Source organism: Mugil cephalus, chromosome 4 (assembly GCF_022458985.1).
Source record: "Mugil cephalus isolate CIBA_MC_2020 chromosome 4, CIBA_Mcephalus_1.1, whole genome shotgun sequence".
NCBI lineage: Eukaryota > Metazoa > Chordata > Actinopteri > Mugiliformes > Mugilidae > Mugil > Mugil cephalus.
Genome location: NC_061773.1, coordinates 11,133,934 through 11,152,721, shown reverse-complemented (window position 1 = coordinate 11,152,721; position 18,788 = coordinate 11,133,934). Strand labels below are relative to the sequence as shown.

Below are 18,788 nucleotides of genomic sequence, written 5' to 3'. Positions count from 1 at the left end.
GGTTTTTTTTTTTTTTTTTTTTTTTATGTGTGTTGTTTGGCGATACACAAAGCGCCGCCGGCTGAATATTTACTCTCAGATATGTCGACTTTGTGTCCGAGTTGAGAGGCGAGCTGTGGAAAATAGTTGTTTTAAAACACAACCAGCCGGTGAATCCCAGCATCAGGAAGTAGTTTGAGGAAGTAGTTTGCTGCCTCGTTGAGTGACAGCTGTGCGGTGGTGACAGCCCACACGGGACGGCAGCCCGCAGAGCCGAGCCGATACTCAAGATGGCAGGTAAGGGCTCCTTTTATATACATTTACTCTATAGTTTGAGTCTGTGTTCGGACTCGTATGGCCTTATTGTGGCCTTGGGCTTTGCAGTAGTCTAGCGGGAGCTCTTGCTTTACTGCTCGTGCGGTATTTCATGGCGAAGTGCTAGCCGAGAGCCAAAGGGCTGGACAAGCCGTGTTAGCAAACTTAGCACCGTTAGCATGCTGGCTAACGAAAGCTACACCGGAGGTATCGAAATAGGTGACTTTGAGGGCGCAGTCAGACACATAGCCACTTGGTACGTTTAGGCGGTTTTCTAAAATTAACACCGCCGTTTGCTGTTCGATACTATCGCGTATTTTCAGCCGTGTTTATTATCGAACTGTTGCCATAGCAAAGGCTAGCAAGTTGACCTAGCTACCATTAGCCGAGATGCTAAAGTCCTTTTCAGACATAAGCTGACCAAATCCCCCTTTATACCACAACAAAAGGGGTATGTTGTACTTTGCCAACGTGTTTTGTGAGTTTCTACTCAGCCTCGTGTAACGTTTTGTGCTCCACTCATTAAACAACACATTTAATGTTACGTTTCGAGGTCGGAGTTGTTTTTATATTTGGAGCACATTCCCCTGCTTTTCCCCAGCTGTAAACACACGCTTCTCCTCTTAGCTCTTCTTTATGGGCTCTTCTTTTCACTGCCAGACCCCGCTATTGGCTATTGTCCTATATCTAGAGCTGGATTGCTTTAAAAAATTCTTTTTGCATTGTTGGCATCTCACGTTGCCACAAAATTTGCAAAGGTGCTAAAAATCGCACCTTTGCATGGACATCTCCCGCTGGGATGCATGGTATTGGAAATCCATATTAGAAATACTATTTTAAAATGATAAACTATTGAGCCCACAATGTATGCCCTGGGTTTGTGAGGAGTTATTCAACGTGTTTGTGATTTGGCCTTGAGGTGCCTCAGCTTGCATTTAAACATCAACTCAGACACAGGGCCTGTTGTCCCTAGTTTATGTGAGGAATCCCTGTGCTGGATTCAGAAAACATTACACAGGACTGCATGATAAATGGCAACCAAACTGGAATTCATCTAATTCAGGAAATGTTCAATATATTTTAGAATTTGTTTGACCTAAATAGACATGGATCAGATGAGACAAGTCAATGATTTGTTTTGATTCGATTAAATACACATTACAAGATGACTAATCGACAAGATACTACACATGCCTGTGTTCAATTTATCCAAAATGAAACGTGTTAAAACAATGCATGTTGTTTGCCAGGTCATTAGGTGCACTAGTGAACGCAAATGCATTCTAATTTAACAGTCCTGCACTAAGTAGCTTAATTAAGATCATTTGTTTAAAATAACAGAGCTGTTCATTTTGTGTTTTTAATTTGGAGGCTGTTGAATTGTATTGTGTCGTACCAACACATGTTTCTATTGTTTTTACTGACCCGTTTTAGTTGGTGCGTTAGGCTAAATAACAGACACCTGTGTGTTTAATTAAATACAGTTTAAAATAACCACAAAATACATCCTCCAGAATTATCATTCAGTTGAGTTACCACATTTCTTATGCTTACAGCATAAACTGAACATTATAACTGTCAAGAAAGGGGGATTTAATGGTCGATTATAGAGTTACAATAAACTTTGAACTTAGATTTGCATCGACGAAGATGAACTAAATAAGAGAAACACCTCCGAGTTTATTGCAGTACAGTTTTGTATCACCAGCAACTAGACGGCAACCTAGTCTCTGATCAGTGGCATCACAATCACCCGATCACATTCAATTAATCTGTAGTTTCATGGATGTGCACTTGACTGTTCTTGCTTATTAAGAAGAGGAATCTCATGAATTACAAATTGCAAATTAACCAATAAATATGGTACTTTGCAAATTCTTACTTCTCTAGCAAAGTACATTATAGTATTTGTTGACGGCGTCTTTCGAATGCACAAAGTTTAGCTTTGGCAGCATGATTATTAAGCGTAACCTCTGAGATTTATTGTCTTATTGGAAGGAAGCTTTGTCCAGTCTCAGTAACTGTCAGAATGTAAACTTGCCGTCTCAGAGCAATTTTCATTGTAAGAGGTGTGGTGTAGAGTGATGGTATGTTGATAACATGTTTGCCACCATGGATCCCACCCCACCCCTCCCTCACGAACTACCTTGTCCTTACAGGTCTATCTTTATACTTTGAAGATAGCCACGACGATCTGGATGATTGTAAGTACTCAAGCAAACATACATGTACCTAAACTGTGGGGTTAATTTCTGACATAAATGAGAAACGTGGTTTAACAGGAATATAAAAGTGTCACTTGTTTGTGAAATTTAAAGCTGTTCGTAGTATTTCAAAGTTCACGGCATGCTATTATTAGCACTTTTGTTGGCAAGATGTCCTTGTTGTCTGCAACAGAAATGGTGATGAAACAGTGTTTAGATTTGACCCAAAGTGGGTATGTAAATAAGATTGGGACAAACCACAAATGGGTAACTGACTTTAACCTTCCTGCTTCATTCACACACTTGACTCATTTCTATTATTAAGCCTGACACTGTATTTGTTAGTTGTCATTTTAGTGTTTTGCTTTTGTAGGCATTACATGTGCGCTATAAAGTGAAAACTAAATTGTTGGTATAAAATCGTCTTACTTTTCCTTGTGCAGTTGGATTCGATGATTATGGAACAGAGTGCGACGGCATCCGCATCACAGCCTTCCTCGATGCGGGACAAGACAACCTAACTCCTCTTGGGAGGCTAGAAAAGTATGCCTTCAGCGAGAATGTTTTCAACAGGTAAGTGGAGCCCTGTGGCTATTCCCCCTCAAAATCATATCACTCTTCAACACTAGACTTGTCTATTGATTCTAAAGCTTTTGGATAAAAATTACAGCCGCTGCATCTAAGATTTGAAGGAAAAGTGTCTCAGCCACAAATATAAACCTGTGGTTCAGCTTTCCAATCATATATTTTCTCATTTTCTTTGTACTTATTTGTGTTTATTCTTTTAAGAATAAATCAGTTTTTAATCAGTTCTGTACTTAGTCATTTGTTTTGCTTGTTTGTTTGTTGTTGCTAACCCAGACTAGGAATAATCTTTTAAAGAAAAGAAAATTGTTATGTTTCAGTCTGAAAGAGAATCTTGCCAATTTAAACCATAATTTTTAAAATATCTAAAACGCTGGAGACGTGTCGCCTGTGTTGATGACTTTGGTTGAAAGCGCTATTCTACAACTTGTGGGTCTTGGCATCAAGGAAACATCTGCAAATTGCTGGAACTTGGTAGCAAGGAAACATCTGTTTAATGGTACAGAGGTGTCACTTCTTGTTGAAATGTTGATGGGGAAATGTGGCCACATAACCAAGTGACGTTTTTGTATTATTGCAAAGGAATTAGAATCTGTGAGGAAACTGTTCTGTGGTGAAAATCACTGCCTGAAAACCGTAAGGCTCGTTTAATGAATGACATGGTGGTATTTAAATGATGGTTATAAAATTACCTGATTTCATTTATTTTTTTTCCTATTGCATTGAATTTGTGGCTGAACTGTAAGACAAATGCTGCAAAGGAAATTTAAAAGAGAGATTATCATATCAATCAGAATTTAAGTCATCTCTAGACTTTGCCTAGATCGCTTTGTGTCTGTCTGCATTCCTGTGCATTTACTAATACCTGGACTAACTCTAGCGTGAAGGAATGCCAAAAGACTTAATGTAGAGCTTTGAGTGGCTGATGTCTGTCTGGACATGGTATTAGGGTGATGGTAGTAATCTCACTTCATTTTAGATTTGAAGAATATTCAAATATTTCATGTAGTTTTTCTATTTTTGTATCATATGTTTTGCATTTGTGTACTAATGTGAGGCTTCTTTCCGGCTAGTGAACAGTTAAAGCCTCCTGAGCACCCTCAGTGGTTTTTATGTCGTCAGTTTGTGGTTTCTGTTTAGTTCCGGTCTTCAGACTTTTCATGCGCCGCATTGCAGGGTTCAGGCTCTCCTGTCATTTCCAAATACATGTGTGTGTAATGTACTTGACAGCTCTGTCAGTGCTGTGTGTTACACTGACACTCATAGGTATTGGCAGACAGTCTACTAACTTGGAGCTCCTGTTGCTTTCTAGGCAGATCGTGGCTCGGGGGCTGCTTGATGTGCTGCGGGAGTTCAGTGACAATGAAAACGACTTTATCAGTGTCATGGAGACAGTTGCCAGAATGTCGGAAGATGGAGGTACTTGTCTTTTTCCTTCTCATATTTTTGCCTGTAAATGCACTGGCTGTTGTGATTTGCTTTGGTACATTGAACACACGTTGTGATGTGTGCAGAGCCCACAGTGCGAGCTGAACTGATGGAGCAGGTTCCTAACATTGCCATGTTTCTGCACGAGAGTCGACCCAACTTCCCGGCCGCTTTCTCAAGATACTTGGTGCCGATTGTTGTCCGGTATCTCACTGATCCAAATAACCAGGTGAGTGTTTGTATGATGGAATTTTTATCTCGGGAACTAATATGGAACATGACTGTCAGTGTTGGCCAACAGCCTTTTTATTTCATTGTATTTGATTATCATTGTTTTGCTGTTTATTTTGTTGTTGTTGTTTAATTTAAGTTCTTTTTAAATTGATTCTTGGGGTAAATGGGCGGATTATAGATGATTCTTCTTTCTGCCCCTTTTCATTCAAATTTGAGAACGAATAGTTTCGTTTTAATAAATTAATTAACTAAAAAAATAAAACTAAAAAAAACCCAAAAAACAGGTGGGTTTCAGTTTTCTCATATTCTAATAAAAGATTTAGAGAAAAAAAAAATTATAGCAAGACCTTTTATCTCCCTTCTTTCATCTCCTTCAGGTGCGGAAGACGAGCCAGGCAGCACTGCTTGTTCTGCTCGAGCAGGGCCTCATCTCTAAAGCCGACATGGAGACCAAAGTTTGTCCAGTTCTGCTCGACCTGACAGAACCAAGCAGTGACGACGACTACAAAATCGAGGCAGTTGCGGTGAGAGTCCCTCTTTCTTTTCTCTTAACAAGCAAATTTGTTAAATGTTGTGTCAGTGGAATAGATCTAAATGAGCTATAAAAAAAAAAAACACCCAAGACCACAGTTAATCGTATTGTGTATAATCCAATAGTATAATTCAATGCAGACAGAGAGACTTGGGTTTTATAATAGAATATTGATTTTGTGATATATAGATTAAGGTATAATGATTATTATTACTATTTATATTCAGTTGCATTTTGTTGCACATGACTGTCAGTTATTCACAAATTCAATTTACACTGTTCAAATCAAGTTTTCTCAAACTGTGTTCAACCTCCTGACACTGTCTCCAACACACACACACACACACACTCTACTTCCTGGTTTCTGTAAAGCAGTCTTTACTCTTGAACCCTTCATTTAGTTTCATTTAATAATAACAGATTGTGTTACTGTTGTGTTACTGCAGTGGCACTAAACTCTCTCCATATGTCCCCTCTTACAGATCATGTGTAAAGTTGTCACCATGTTGAGCAAAGACACAGTGGAGCATCTGTTGCTGCCGCGTTTCTGTGACCTGTGCAGCGATGCCAGACTCTTCCAAGTGCGCAAGGTAACAATCTCTGAACGCCTGTCACCCCCACCTCTGATCTGAAATGACTTAAACATGTATTAAGTTGCTGTTATGAGAGTTTGATTGTGTTTTAGCCACCGAGTCTGTGTAAAATCAATCACAGTGTCATCATTCTGTTTTGTGCGTCGCATTATGCTTCGCTACACTGTTGGTTCCTGTGAGGAATGTTAATTCTCTGGTGCTACTGTTCCTTTCTGGGAAAGAGTATTTCCCTAAGAGCTGTTGGACATTTTGAAAAATATTTATTGACATTTCATTAAGGGGAGAAGAGACTCTAAGCTTCTGTCTGACCAAAAAAATTTAAATAATTTACAATTTGGTCCTTCACTCTTGCGTCATTGTTCTTATCGTGTTTGTGATATTTATGTTTTCCAGGTGTGTGCAGCCAATTTTGGAGAGTTTTGTTCTATTGTGGGTCAGGAGGCCACAGAAAAACTACTGGTGAGAGACCTAGGTTTACGTCATTATGTACCGAGAAAAACACTGCGTCCTTCAAGTGCTTCCCGAGTATTTCTTATGACATCAACTCCCTTTCATTGAGTTATGAGTGTTAAATCGTCAAAGGGATTTCACATGTGATTTCCATTTTCCTGAACGTTTCTGGGGTCCGTGTTTCAGCCTGTACTGACCTGGTTTTGTTTTTGTTTTTTACCACAGATGCCCAAGTTCTTCGATCTGTGCTCAGACAGCCTCTGGGGCATCAGGAAAGCCTGTGCGGAGTGCTTCATGATGGTCTCCAACTCCACCTCTCCAGAGGTGCGACGTGCAAAGTTGTCTCCTCTGTTCATCAGCCTCATCAGTGACCAGTCTCGCTGGGTAAGACACACACGAGAATTGAGCCGTAATTGTTGTAATTCCTGCGCTTACATAAATCTGAGCACAGTTATGTGTAACTTCCTGTGTGCTATGATGACATCAGGTTGTTGCACATGCACAGGAGGATAGATTTAGTTTGAACGTTTTCAGAGTAAACTTTTGGGAACTTAGCCTAAGGAAACACCTAATTTATCACCAGTGGTAGCGAGCTCGAAGCGACAGGTGAACCCAGATGGAGCAGTAGCTTCATCGACTGTATTTTCTGGCGAGAATAGCTAGCTCAGTCCATGCACCAACAATATTTATATGCTGTGCGTGTTTCCCTCAGAAACATTTGGGGTGAATTACAGAGGCAACGAGAGCCTAGAACATCCACTAACCACTAGAAACAAGGGTTTAGATTTGAAAATCAAGTATTTTCTTCAACACTGAATCCACCTTTTTGTTTTTGGTTTAGCACTATGTAAAAAAATAAAATGTGTCATGTCATCCACAGGGTTTTACATGTAGCTCAAAATTCATGATTGTGGTGAATGTGTGATTCTGTGTTTTTAGATGACCAGTGTACTTTCACATCTCCATTAATACCCTAAAACCCCAGCACGGTGATTACATTAGCGTCTCCACTCCACTTTCAGGTCCGACAGGCTGCCTTTCAGTCTCTGGGTCGCTTCATCTCCACCTTTGCCAACCCCTCCAGCACAGGCCTTCACTTCAGAGAAGACGGCGCCCTACTAGAGGTCCCCAGGTGTACGTCAGACAGGTAAGATCACCTGGTCAGCTCTGGTATCATGATGAAACACCGCACTTCATTCTATCATGTTTGTGGCTTAGTCGACCCTGTTTTTCTTTTATTCAGACAGCAATTATAACAACAACATCCTGCAGGAATATTTAGTTTGCATTAAATGTTAAGTGCATCATCTGAATGAGTCACGCTAACACTTCACTTGGCACGATCAGGAAGGAACATTTAGTCTTCTTTTGAAGAAACCTTTAACTATTGGGAATGTTTACTGCAGCCACTGCTTAATTTTTAGAGGCTAATAATAAGAAATATTAGACGTTTTTACATATTTTACCCCCTCTCTTTTTAGCGACTGCTCCCTAAACTCTCTAAACTGCTCCGACCTGAGCAGCTGTCACACGGAAAGAACCATCACCCACACACCTCCAAACCAGGACGGACGTGCCACACCGTCACCAGAGCACGTGTCGACATCCGACGGTGAGGATTTGCACAACTTTGACGACAACCACACGTCCGTTCCCGGGGAGATGCGCAGCGGCTTAACCCACACAAACAGCAGTGGCAGCCCCACAGCTACAAACAACGCTAAGAACACGAGGGAAACGGAGCAGGCGGACGAGAACTTTAATTCTTTCCACTACTGGAGGCCTCCTTTACCTGACATCAGTGGGGAACTGGAGATGTTAACTGGTCAGATGTCAGAGGAAGTGTTTGAGAAGGAGGGAAAGACAGAGGTGGAGGAAGAAGAGGAGCCTGAAGAGAATTGTCCTGATTCCAAGTCCAGCCATGGCAAAGCTACCAGCGACCAGATCCAGAAGGTTTTGGACTGTTTGCAACCACACATCGACGACCCCGATGTACAAGGTGAGTACACAGAGCCGGGATATGAACGACGAGCTTGAGACCTCTGGACTAAGCTGTGTGTGTTCTTCATTTCCAGCTCAAGTTCAGGTGTTGTCAGCAGCTCTGAAGGCGGCCCAGCTCGACAACCCGTCAGATGACAGTCCGACAGACAACAGCCCAAATGAGCCACAGCCAGAGGAGCAGCCTGAGGACAACGGTGACAGTCCATCTGTAGAGAGCAGATCTGTAGAGGTTCAGTCAGAGAGTGAAGAGAGTTCAACAGAAGAGGATCAAACTATGGAGACTTCTCCAGCTTCAGAGTCGTGTCCCATCCAGGAGCAGGGAGACGAGGAGACGCAGACTGAGCCCCTAGAAGACACGGACGAGTCACCTCCTAACTCCTCCGTTCTGGTACAAGCTGCATTTATACTTAACTCGAGAGGTTCAGATAAGTTCTGCAACAGATCCCCTCAGTGTTGGTTTTGATTCATAGCTCTGCATCAGATTACTCCTGTTAAACACAAATGCTTCACGTGTGTGGCGAGTCTTTTGCGATCAAGCTTTAAAAGCTCACGTGAATTAACAACAATTAAGAGTTAACAGTGTTTTAAAGAATCTCACTTGACTTCCAGCCAAACATTTTGATGGAGATGTTGCAAAATACCAGTTGGTGCAATTTATAGTATCACTTGATAATTTTTTCTTATGATACAGAGGGATGCACATGATGTCATGTACACTCACTTCCCAGTTCATTAAGAGACCTATAACACTCCTACACTAACCCCCCTTCATGACTGTTATATTGTTCAGTTTATGTTTGGAGGACGTACTTTGTTAAACTCTATTAAAAGGAGGTTTTCAAAGTCATAGGAACATGTGTTGATACAATAAAAGAAAGTTCAGCCTCCAAAAATGATAACACAGCTGAATCATAACATGTCTTAGTCATTTTAAACAAATATTGAATACAATAACCTTCATGAAGCTGAGATTTATGTATGCATTTGTTTTCCCTAATGCACCTAATTAACTGGAAGGTTAATCTATAACTTAAGTTATATTGTGGTGTCTGTGATACAGTTAGTGCTTCTCAAACGTGCTTTGTGATTTACTGTTGTAATAATAGTGTCTGCATTTGCCCTCAGGAGTCTGAACTAATAGAGAGTGTGGAGGAGGAGGAAGAGGAGGAGGGAAGAGACGACTCTGCTCACAGCCCGATGTCTGAGGATAAGCCTAAGATCCAGGTCAGTCAGCACGGACACCAGACTTCCAGAAAACATTCCATCGATTAGGAGGGACATTGATTTAATCAAGTACCTTCTCACTCACTGTGCGTCCATGTTATCATCTGACTCCCAACCTTTGTGTGCAGAATGTGATCCCCCAGCAGCTGTTGGATCAGTACCTCTCCATGACGGACCCGGCCCGGGCCCAGACGGTCGACACGGAGATAGCCAAGCACTGTGCCTTCAGCCTGCCGGGAGTGGCTCTCACTCTGGGCCGACAGAACTGGCACTGCCTCAAGGACACATATGAAACCCTCGCTACTGATGTGCAGGTACGAAAATAGACAGGAAACAAGTGTCTTGTGGGACTAGAATTGCTGGATTTATTCTATAACGAGATGCCACATGAGAAATACGAGCCGCACTCTCTCTGACTATATAACTGCTCAATATTAGGCTGTGGGATTCCTATTATTATCAAATAATATTTGTCTTTTTTATCTGAAAAACTTGTGTCACACGTGCCCTATGTCTCCTACTGTTTTGTGGCACTTTCGCTATGTCACTTGTCCTACCAAAACAAGTCACCATGAAACTACTTTGCAAGAGCACTGCTGTTGAGAAATGCAAACAAGCTGGAACATTTCAGCGAGTGCAGCAAAATACTCCTCAGCAGTAACACAGAGTTGTGGAGACAGTGTGGATCTTTTGAGTTATGTCAGATGGTGCAATATTAAACAGGCAACGAGTAGAGACGTGTCTTCCAAGAAATAGACTAATTGCACCACCCTGAACTCACACAAGCATTGACTCTCCCTTGGGCATTTCTAGGTAACCTGCTGTTTTTTATTTTTTTATTTTTTGTATTTTGTGCTCTGACCGGTCGCTTTGTAGAAAAAGCGGCGTTGTCATTTTTTAACGCTGTCACAGTTTTGATGCTCTCTCTCCGACCACAGTTCCTCTCATGTTTCGGTGTTGGAGGGTGTAAAGGGACCTTGGCATGACACATACAGTTCAATTTGAGGATGTGATTAAGAACAGGAAGTGTACAAAGGGAAATGCGGGTTGACTTGAAATAGCAGTGACAGTGACGACATTTGGCTGTTTCTAAATGTAGAAGGGTTTGAATGAAGTACATTTTTTTTCAGTACTTATATAAGGTTTGTACAGCCAGTAATTTAAAAGCAACCTAATAGGATTGTTTTTAGAACCTGCTCACTTGTTTGTGTAATCATTTTGTTACTATCTGGTTGTAGTGGAAGGTGCGCCGTACTCTGGCTTTCTCCATCCACGAGTTGGCGGTTATACTGGGGGACCAGCTGACGGCTGCTGACCTGGTGCCCATCTTCAACGGCTTCCTCAAAGACCTGGACGAGGTCCGCATCGGTGTGCTCAAACATCTGTACGACTTCTTGAAGGTAAGATCGCAGGCTGATCTGCTGCTGGTTCAAGGCTGATAACACCAGGTTCAAACTTGTTTGAAGATTAGAGACCACAGCGGAGTTGCCATAGAGTCTGTTTACTTGATTCGACGACTCCTTTATTTTATTGCACTGTGTGGCAGTGGAGTTTGTAGCTTCCGATGAAAAGAAGAAAATTGATGATAAGGTGGCGCTCGCTAACGATGCTGGTTTATGTGTCTCCTGCTGTAGCTGCTGCACGCAGACAAGAGGAGAGAATATCTGTACCAGCTGCAGGAGTTCATGGTGACAGACAACAGTCGCAACTGGAGATTCAGATATGAGCTGGCAGAGTAAGTCTCCTTTTCCCCTTCGTCAGTAGAAATCTGATGTATTGACCTGGAGTCACTGTCACTTCGCTCTAATGAGACATTATTTATCAGGTTGGTCCTGTTCTAGTCCACTAAAGGTCTTTCTCTGTGTCTCCCTCCAGGCAATTGATCTTGATCATAGAGTTGTACAGTCACTATGACGTGTACGACTACCTCAGACAGATAGCACTCACGCTCTGCTCTGACAAGGTCTCTGAGGTCAGGTGGATCTCTTACAAACTGGTAAGTTCACAGCAGACTAAATGATTCAGGGTCTGCCGGTGGAGGCCACATCTGTTTGCTTGTGACAGATTCTTTCCTGTGTTTTTGCTGCCTTGACTTTCTAAGATCAAAAAAAGGGAAATGAACCACACGGGGGGGGACACTGTGTGTTGCATGTGAGGAAATGCCCCGGTCGTCATGTGTGATCAGACAGATTTCTCCTGCAGTTTTTCCATCATCATTAGTTTAAGGAACCATTTGTGTTTGATCACCTCCCGTGTTCTCAGGTGGTAGAGATCCTCCAGAAGCTGTACGCATGCGGGGCCGACGACCTGGGCCTGAACTTCATCAACGAGCTCACCGTCAGGTTCTGCCACTGTCCCAAGTGGGTGGGGAGGCAGGCCTTCGCCTTCATCTGCCAGGTCTGTCACTATTTTCATCTTCACTTAAAATGGTGGAACAGCAGCTTCTGGGTTGTTTCTGTACCTGTACCCATGACATTGTAAATTAAATAAAATAAATATTTTATCCATAATATATTTTTTATTCTGTTTTCGGGCTCCTGGGACATTACGATGCCATTTCCATTGAACTCTTTATTAAATCAGACCTTGATGAGATCCATTATTCTGGATTAAAGTGGCTCCAGGGACATATGTGCCCTTTACACAGACAGAAAACTGGTTGTTCTTACGCACTGTTCACATTATACAACCCAGTGACCGATGTCTGATGTAATCTTTGTACAGTATTGCTGACATACTTTGGTGAAAAACCTTTGCTCATGAACCTGTTTGTCAACTTCTCTTTCTGATGACATGATTTCATTGTGATCCTCAGGAGTGTCCTTTAACTGACTTCCTTCTGTCTGTTTGTCGGTGTGACTGTGCTAATGTTGCCCTTGTGTTTCCTGCAGGCTGTGGTGGAGGAGGACTGCATGCCCATGGATCAGTTCAGTCAGCACATGTTGCCCAGTCTGCTCAGCCTCTCCTCAGACCCAGTGGCTAACGTCCGTGTGCTGGTGGCTAAAGCTCTACGACAGAGCGTGATGGAGAAAGGTAACTAACTCAGTGACTGATGCTGTCCAACGTGACACAACGAGAAAACCAGAAAACATAATTCCCTGTACTCCTCCAACTCGTCAATTTTATAATACAAATGTAACCAATTATTGGTAAGATTAAAATGTGTTTGAAAGCTTTAAATACTTCCAGTATTTATGTTAGCAAATTGCTGCATTTCTCTTGGTCCATCCTTAAAAGACAGACACTGAATGTCTTCAAAAATGACGACATGATCATCTAGAAAGTATAAACAGTCGGCCAACCGATCGATCCAGGAGAGGACAGCTCTCTGGTTTCTAGCTCTTTCCAGCTACCTAGCCACCAAGCTAATATTAACAAATTAAATTAAATTACTTATACTTACTTTTATAACGTTAATAACAACACAAATTGTCTCAAGATGCTTTACAAAATCTGGCCTGAAACCTCCAGGACAACCCTTAAAACTCCCTTTTAACAGGAAGAAAGAAACATGAGCAGAACCCAGCTCATACAGAGAGACCCATCTGCCTAAAGCAGCCGAGTAGAGACAGAAAACTCTAGAGAACAAAAAAAAGCTCTAACTTCTCTTTTCAATACTCTTGAAGTGGCTGAGTCTACATAGAAAGTGTTTCTCAGGTGTTTGTTTTACGTGTCTGAAGAATGAAAACGCACGCTTCTATTTTAGCTCCAGATGTGTGCACATGTGGTTTAAGAGCTCCTGTTTTAACACGAGCTCAAACATATTTTTACACGTAGAGTCGACTTTTCTAAACGTGTAAACTATTGTATATTTAATTCTGAACACCTTTTATACTAGAACGTCATCTAATGCTAACGCCTCGTATGCAGATCAAGCGTTACGACTAAAACCTGCGGTGTGTGTGTGTGAGTTCCTCCTTCCACTAACTAAGTTGTGTGCTCAGCTTACTTCAAGGAGCCGGGCTGTGCCTACTCTGACGTGCTGGAAGAGACCGTGATGGCCCTGCAGTCCGACAAGGACCGGGACGTCCGCTTCTTCGCCAGCCTGGACCCAAACAAAGGCTTGATGGACACCGCTCCCTTGATCTAGCTTCCCCTCGAAGTCCTCGTCACAACCCACCTGCCTGTCTTACCTACCTGTCTGTCTGACTGAGGCACAGTCGGCGTAACCTGCAACACCAGCACCCGACCAGATCCCCGACCACTCGCCTGCTGGCGGATCCGCACCAACGACCACTTGAGAATTGCATCAGACGTTCGGCTGGCAGAAAGTTAAGAGAGCGCGCTCAAACAACACAGCTCAGTCTCTGGTTGGGCACCACACAACGCACACTATGCTCAAGACAAAAAAAAAAAAAAAGAAAGAAAGAAAATGCAAACTTCTCAAGAGTTTTCAGAAAATGAGCAGGACTCGAACGCCGGCTCCACTTTGTTGGAGCTGCCGTATTTACGCCTGAACTCACCCCCCTCCTCCTCCTCCACACTAACATCAGTCCTTCCCCAGTGGCAGACTCTTAAAGTAATGACGGACTCTCCGTCTCCAAAGCTAATTGTAAGCTTGATATGAAATTTAAATGATTTTTTTTTTTTCTTCTTCTTCTTTTGTGGATTTCTTAACGAACAAGCGGGCGCGTCCTGCCTGGCTCTGACGTGTGCACTAACTCAGGGGGACTCATCTGAACCTAAACAGCATTATTAGCTTACGTGATAAGCAGCAGCTCCTGGATCCCTGGTGAAAAAAAAAAAAAAAAAAAAAAGCTCCAGAGCAACAGACCAGCCAAACCAAGTAGCTCTGCTGGGGGTCTCTCGCCTCATTTCCTCTCGAATGCCTGTCGTCTCAGACGTCTCTCGTCTTCTGAGGTGTCCTCCGGGTTTTTTTTGTCTGTTCCCTTCTCTCCCTTCCCTCCTCTCACCCGGTCTTCACGGGCCGCTGAAACCTGAAACCACTACTACTGCACAGAAGGAACAGCGATTCTGCCACTCAGCGTAATTAACACCATATCTGTTGACTTTTTTTTTCCTTTTTTTTTTTTTTTTTTTTAAACAGAACAACATAATGAACTGTTGATTGCTTCCCCCCTCACTCAGTGTCCCGTTAACCAAAAAATGTGACACAGCACGTCTCCCGAATGGACGGAGACGAATGAAATACCTCTGTTTGGATGTGACTGGCCAGTGAGTCACATGTGTAGAGAGGGACGCCTGCAGTTCACACAGGCTCTGAATGTCCTCAGGCAGTGATTCTGTGGTGTTGACGAAAAAAACATCATCAACAAGGGCTCATGGTGAACTCCACGCAGGGTGATGCAAAACTGGGAGAGAAGAGAAACAAAGAAAGAAAGAAAGAAAGAAAGCACACTGTTGGATTATGCATGTACCCCCCCTCACCCCACCCCACCCCCTTTGTGTATAGTCTATTCCACCTGCTCACGGTTGACCTCCTGGTAAATGAATTATGACCATGGTTGCTTTCAGTGGATCTGACTGACCAGTTGTACAGTAGGATGTAGGAATCGATACGTTAGGAGAATGAAAGACATCTGATAATTATTTCCCTGTCTCGGTGGAATGATTAAAGTATGAGGTTTCTCAAGATGTTGCAAATCTTTGTACAGCTCAAACCTGTGGAAAAAGGTATGTGTTATTGGAACCAAGGCCAGTTTAGTCGAGATGTGTGTGAATATTGGGAGCAGCCACCAAGTCACTTTTTTTTTTTTCTTAAAAGTCTCTTGAGCTTGTTTGTCTCCCTCCTGTTGTAAATGATAACCCCTTTTATTTTTATTTTATTTTTTGAACATGAACTTAAGCTGATTGTGGTGTGTGCTGTGCATCTCAAGTCTTTCTTCCTTCGAAAGGAGAGCTCGCTGCGGTAATGGCGGTGTCTACTCATCTCGTCTGTCTTCAATTTGTGTCCATCTCATTTTTTATGTAGTAGAACAGTTAATATATACATTTTATGAAAATTATTTTTCTTTTTCAATTATGCACCACTGTTCAAAGATTTTATATCCTAACTTTACAAAATTTACAACCTTTGTAATATTCAATGGTTTCTTTTAAAAAGACCTTTTATGTAATGTTATTTTTAGTATTCTGTAATTAAAATGATGAAAATTACAATGTTGTGCCTACACTTTTCATTATGGTGTTCATTCAGCTGATACACAAGACATTTTTACAATTTTCATCTGCAGGGTAATAAAGATAAACATTTAAGCGTCAATTAAACGACTTGGCTGCTGAGGCAGATGATAAACACAAACATTTAATGTGCTGCAACTTTTAAACTGTTAATTAGTCAAATTAGCAATAACTTCAATACATCTTGTACAGTTTATCAACCAGTTACAACGAACATATGTTCCCAAAAAGTTGCAGTCCCCAAGTTGAGTCGGGAGTTTCTGTAGTGTTAAGATAATACCACCCAGAATAATCTCAACAGATTCATCTAATCATATACAAACACATGTGAGGTTGTTTTTTTTTTTTTTTAAGCATAGTTTTGGGCTTTTTAGCCTTTGTTGAAAGTGGCGGTAAACACCGCCCCTAAACCCATGTGAGTTAAAAGTGTGAACCACCCAAAGATGCTTCCACTAAAACCTGGAGTGGTGAAACATCTTCAAACAAGTCCAGTTGACTTTGTTTGTGTAATATGTCATGACCTCGGAGACGGATAATCTTCACGTTTACACTCTGACCATCAGCTATTATCAGAATAGAACAATAGATAATTTGCAAAATGTCTTCAGTGATTTCAGTTTCCTCGTTCCCCATCATTATGAAAACACAAAGATATTCCGTCATTTCCAAGAAAAAAATCTGCAGAGCTGAGGTCAGTCATTCTAATTCTGGTCTCTTTGTTTCTGAATATTGTCACTTAAGTCTTGTCTCCTTCTGAAGAGCAGCAGCTTTCGGTCCCATGCGGTGCTGCCAAAGCTCTGGATGAGCTCCATGCCACAGTGTCTCTCTAGGTGCTCCCTGGCATGCTCTGCTATGTCCCCTCGGATCTTCAGGACCTTAAAGTGGTCGAAGTCTGAGCGGCCCAGCTTCCTCAGCCGCCGGGCCGCAGAGCGGTAGCACTTCCAGGGCTGGGCCTCCAGCAGGAGGTGCTGGCTGATGGAGGCCAGACGAGAGAGCAGCTGCAACAGGCCAGAGTCTCCGTGGTTTAGGTGGACCCACATTGTGACAGCCAGGCAGAGACACAGGTGGAAGTGGGGGGAGCCGTGCTCGTCCAGGTAGTCCTGCAGCTGCGTCGTGTCCTCAGTGATGTCCAGAGGAATGAAGGTGAGGTTGTGCAGAGGGTTGGTCTGCTGCGCCCGCTCAATCAGGGCTTCATCCAAGTCGAAGCCAAGGAGATGAACTTTCCTCCCATCTGGGTCTTGTTCTTGCACAGACTCTTGCACCAGATGCTGGTAAAGGGCAACACTCAGTTCCTGTAAAGAAAGGAAGAAACCATTTACTGATTTTAAGAGGAACCCATCAGGAGTCACACAGTTCAGTTTATTTAGGGTGAGTCTGTTAAACTGGTGCATAATGTCTCCCGTGGTTCTGATGAAGCTTTGTACAGACAAGATCGGTGTTATAGGACATTTATGATCCAGGATGTCTGAGACTCTGTGTCAGCCATCCTTAACTTGATATTTTCAATAAATTCTGCTTTATTGGAGGATGACTTCTCATGTGTAACGTTATAACATGTGAAACGTCACAGTTATGTCCTAGACCCACATACCCCTGAATTACATCCTACGTCCAGGATCAGCGTGGTCTGACGCTCGTCGCTATAACCCAGATCATGAAGCAGTGTCGCTGGAATCAGGCTCAAACGATTCTCCGGAGGATTGAAGGTGTAGTAGTTTATAAAGTTGCCATACGGAGCTGCGCCGGGATCGTTTATTTCGCCTCCAGCGTCGCTACCATTCGAGCATGTTGCCATTGTTGTGTGTACGACTCCTAAATGACTCCGGGCGGAAACATGAGACATGAGTCCCGTTCAAAATAGGGCTGTTACTACTTTTATGTTAGTGGTTGTTGTAGGTTGAGTTAGAGTTAATGCCACGCCATTTATGTAAGTTAAGAGGATTTTATAAAGTAAAAAAACGTATATAAGCAGCCACGTTAACACAGCCTGTAACCATAGTAACACCGTAAACGCTAGCAGAAGCGAAACACATTCATGAAATTTCCAAACTATTATTTTGTTATTGTAATTTTTATAACGATTATGTATTGTCAAATGTATTATTATTAGTTACTGTCCGTGCGTTTTGTGTTGGGAGCCCACTCGTAAATGTTAAAAAAAAAATCAGTGCAACAGTGTTATAGGGGAAAGTGTATCCAGTCCAGTAGTTGGCGCTCTACTACTTTACCTGCAGTTTTGTCTTACGTGGTCAAATGACCCATATGTGTTCCCGTACCTTACGAAAGCGAAGGTTAGTTAGCGTGATTGCTAACCTCGCATGTTGGTGTTGCTGACATTGAAAAGAGCTACAGCAGCCTGTTATTAAAAACTAAAAGGTAGGAACCGACACAGATATTCGCCTTTTTCTCTTTTAATTTTAAAGGTCGTTAAATAATCTGTCAGCTGTAAACTTATGGTCAAACAGAGCTGAAGGACTGTTTGCTAACCCGCAGCTTTGATAACAAGGAAATATCTTTATCTTGTTTGCCTTTCGTGGCAGTATTTAGGTTCTGGCAAAAACTTATAATAATGCAAGAGTCAAGAAATTATTGATATCAGACACATTTGAGTATTAGCGAGCAGAATCATTGGCGCTAATGTCGCTGTCATGGGCAGGGTTAGGTTAGGGTTGGAAACTTCATGCAGTCTTATTCTTTTTATGTTTATGAATCTTTCTCTTTCTATTCCGTTACATTTGAGAGGGGACCTTATTTGACAACTGTAGTTAGAACAACTGCTTTCACATTTTAATATTTTACAGAACTTACACACTTATACAACTGAAGTCTTAGTCTCAGAGCTGCAGGTTGATGGACACCGCTCACTTTATCTAGCTTCCCCCAAAATCCTCGTCACAACCTTCATCTTGCAATAATACTATGGTGAAACTTTCTGGATAAACAATTTTCAGTTAATAGATAAAATAACGAGACACATATTTGAGCTCATGTATTAAATGATCCACAACACCTTACGAATCAAATAACTTGAATGTTTTTCATGTAAAATCGGATATTTAACCCTGTTATCCATCTTTATTTATCCATTAGGTGTCTCCATTG

The 18,788-nt window shown here is 42.1% G+C and overlaps 2 protein-coding genes across 2 annotated transcripts; one reads left to right on the top strand and one right to left on the bottom strand.

Moving 5' to 3' along the window:
- Window positions 1–122: 122 nt before the first annotated feature.
- On the top strand, window positions 123–15,662 carry ppp4r1l (protein phosphatase 4, regulatory subunit 1-like). Its single transcript, XM_047582142.1, has 20 exons — window positions 123–276; window positions 2,454–2,498; window positions 2,942–3,071; window positions 4,396–4,502; window positions 4,598–4,740; window positions 5,123–5,269; window positions 5,760–5,867; window positions 6,264–6,329; window positions 6,546–6,704; window positions 7,343–7,467; window positions 7,802–8,319; window positions 8,396–8,709; window positions 9,447–9,545; window positions 9,674–9,859; window positions 10,784–10,945; window positions 11,180–11,280; window positions 11,421–11,541; window positions 11,808–11,942; window positions 12,437–12,578; window positions 13,490–15,662. The coding sequence occupies exons 1-20, from the start codon at window positions 270–272 to the stop codon at window positions 13,633–13,635; spliced, it is 2,961 nt and encodes a 986-aa protein (XP_047438098.1). The 5' UTR covers window positions 123–269; the 3' UTR covers window positions 13,636–15,662.
- Window positions 14,137–17,514, bottom strand: LOC125006246 (pre-miRNA 5'-monophosphate methyltransferase). Its single transcript, XM_047582143.1, has 2 exons — window positions 17,278–17,514; window positions 14,137–16,978 (listed from the first exon to the last, which is right to left on the bottom strand). The coding sequence occupies exons 1-2, from the start codon at window positions 17,479–17,481 to the stop codon at window positions 16,388–16,390; spliced, it is 795 nt and encodes a 264-aa protein (XP_047438099.1). The 5' UTR covers window positions 17,482–17,514; the 3' UTR covers window positions 14,137–16,387.
- Window positions 17,515–18,788: the final 1,274 nt, after the last annotated feature.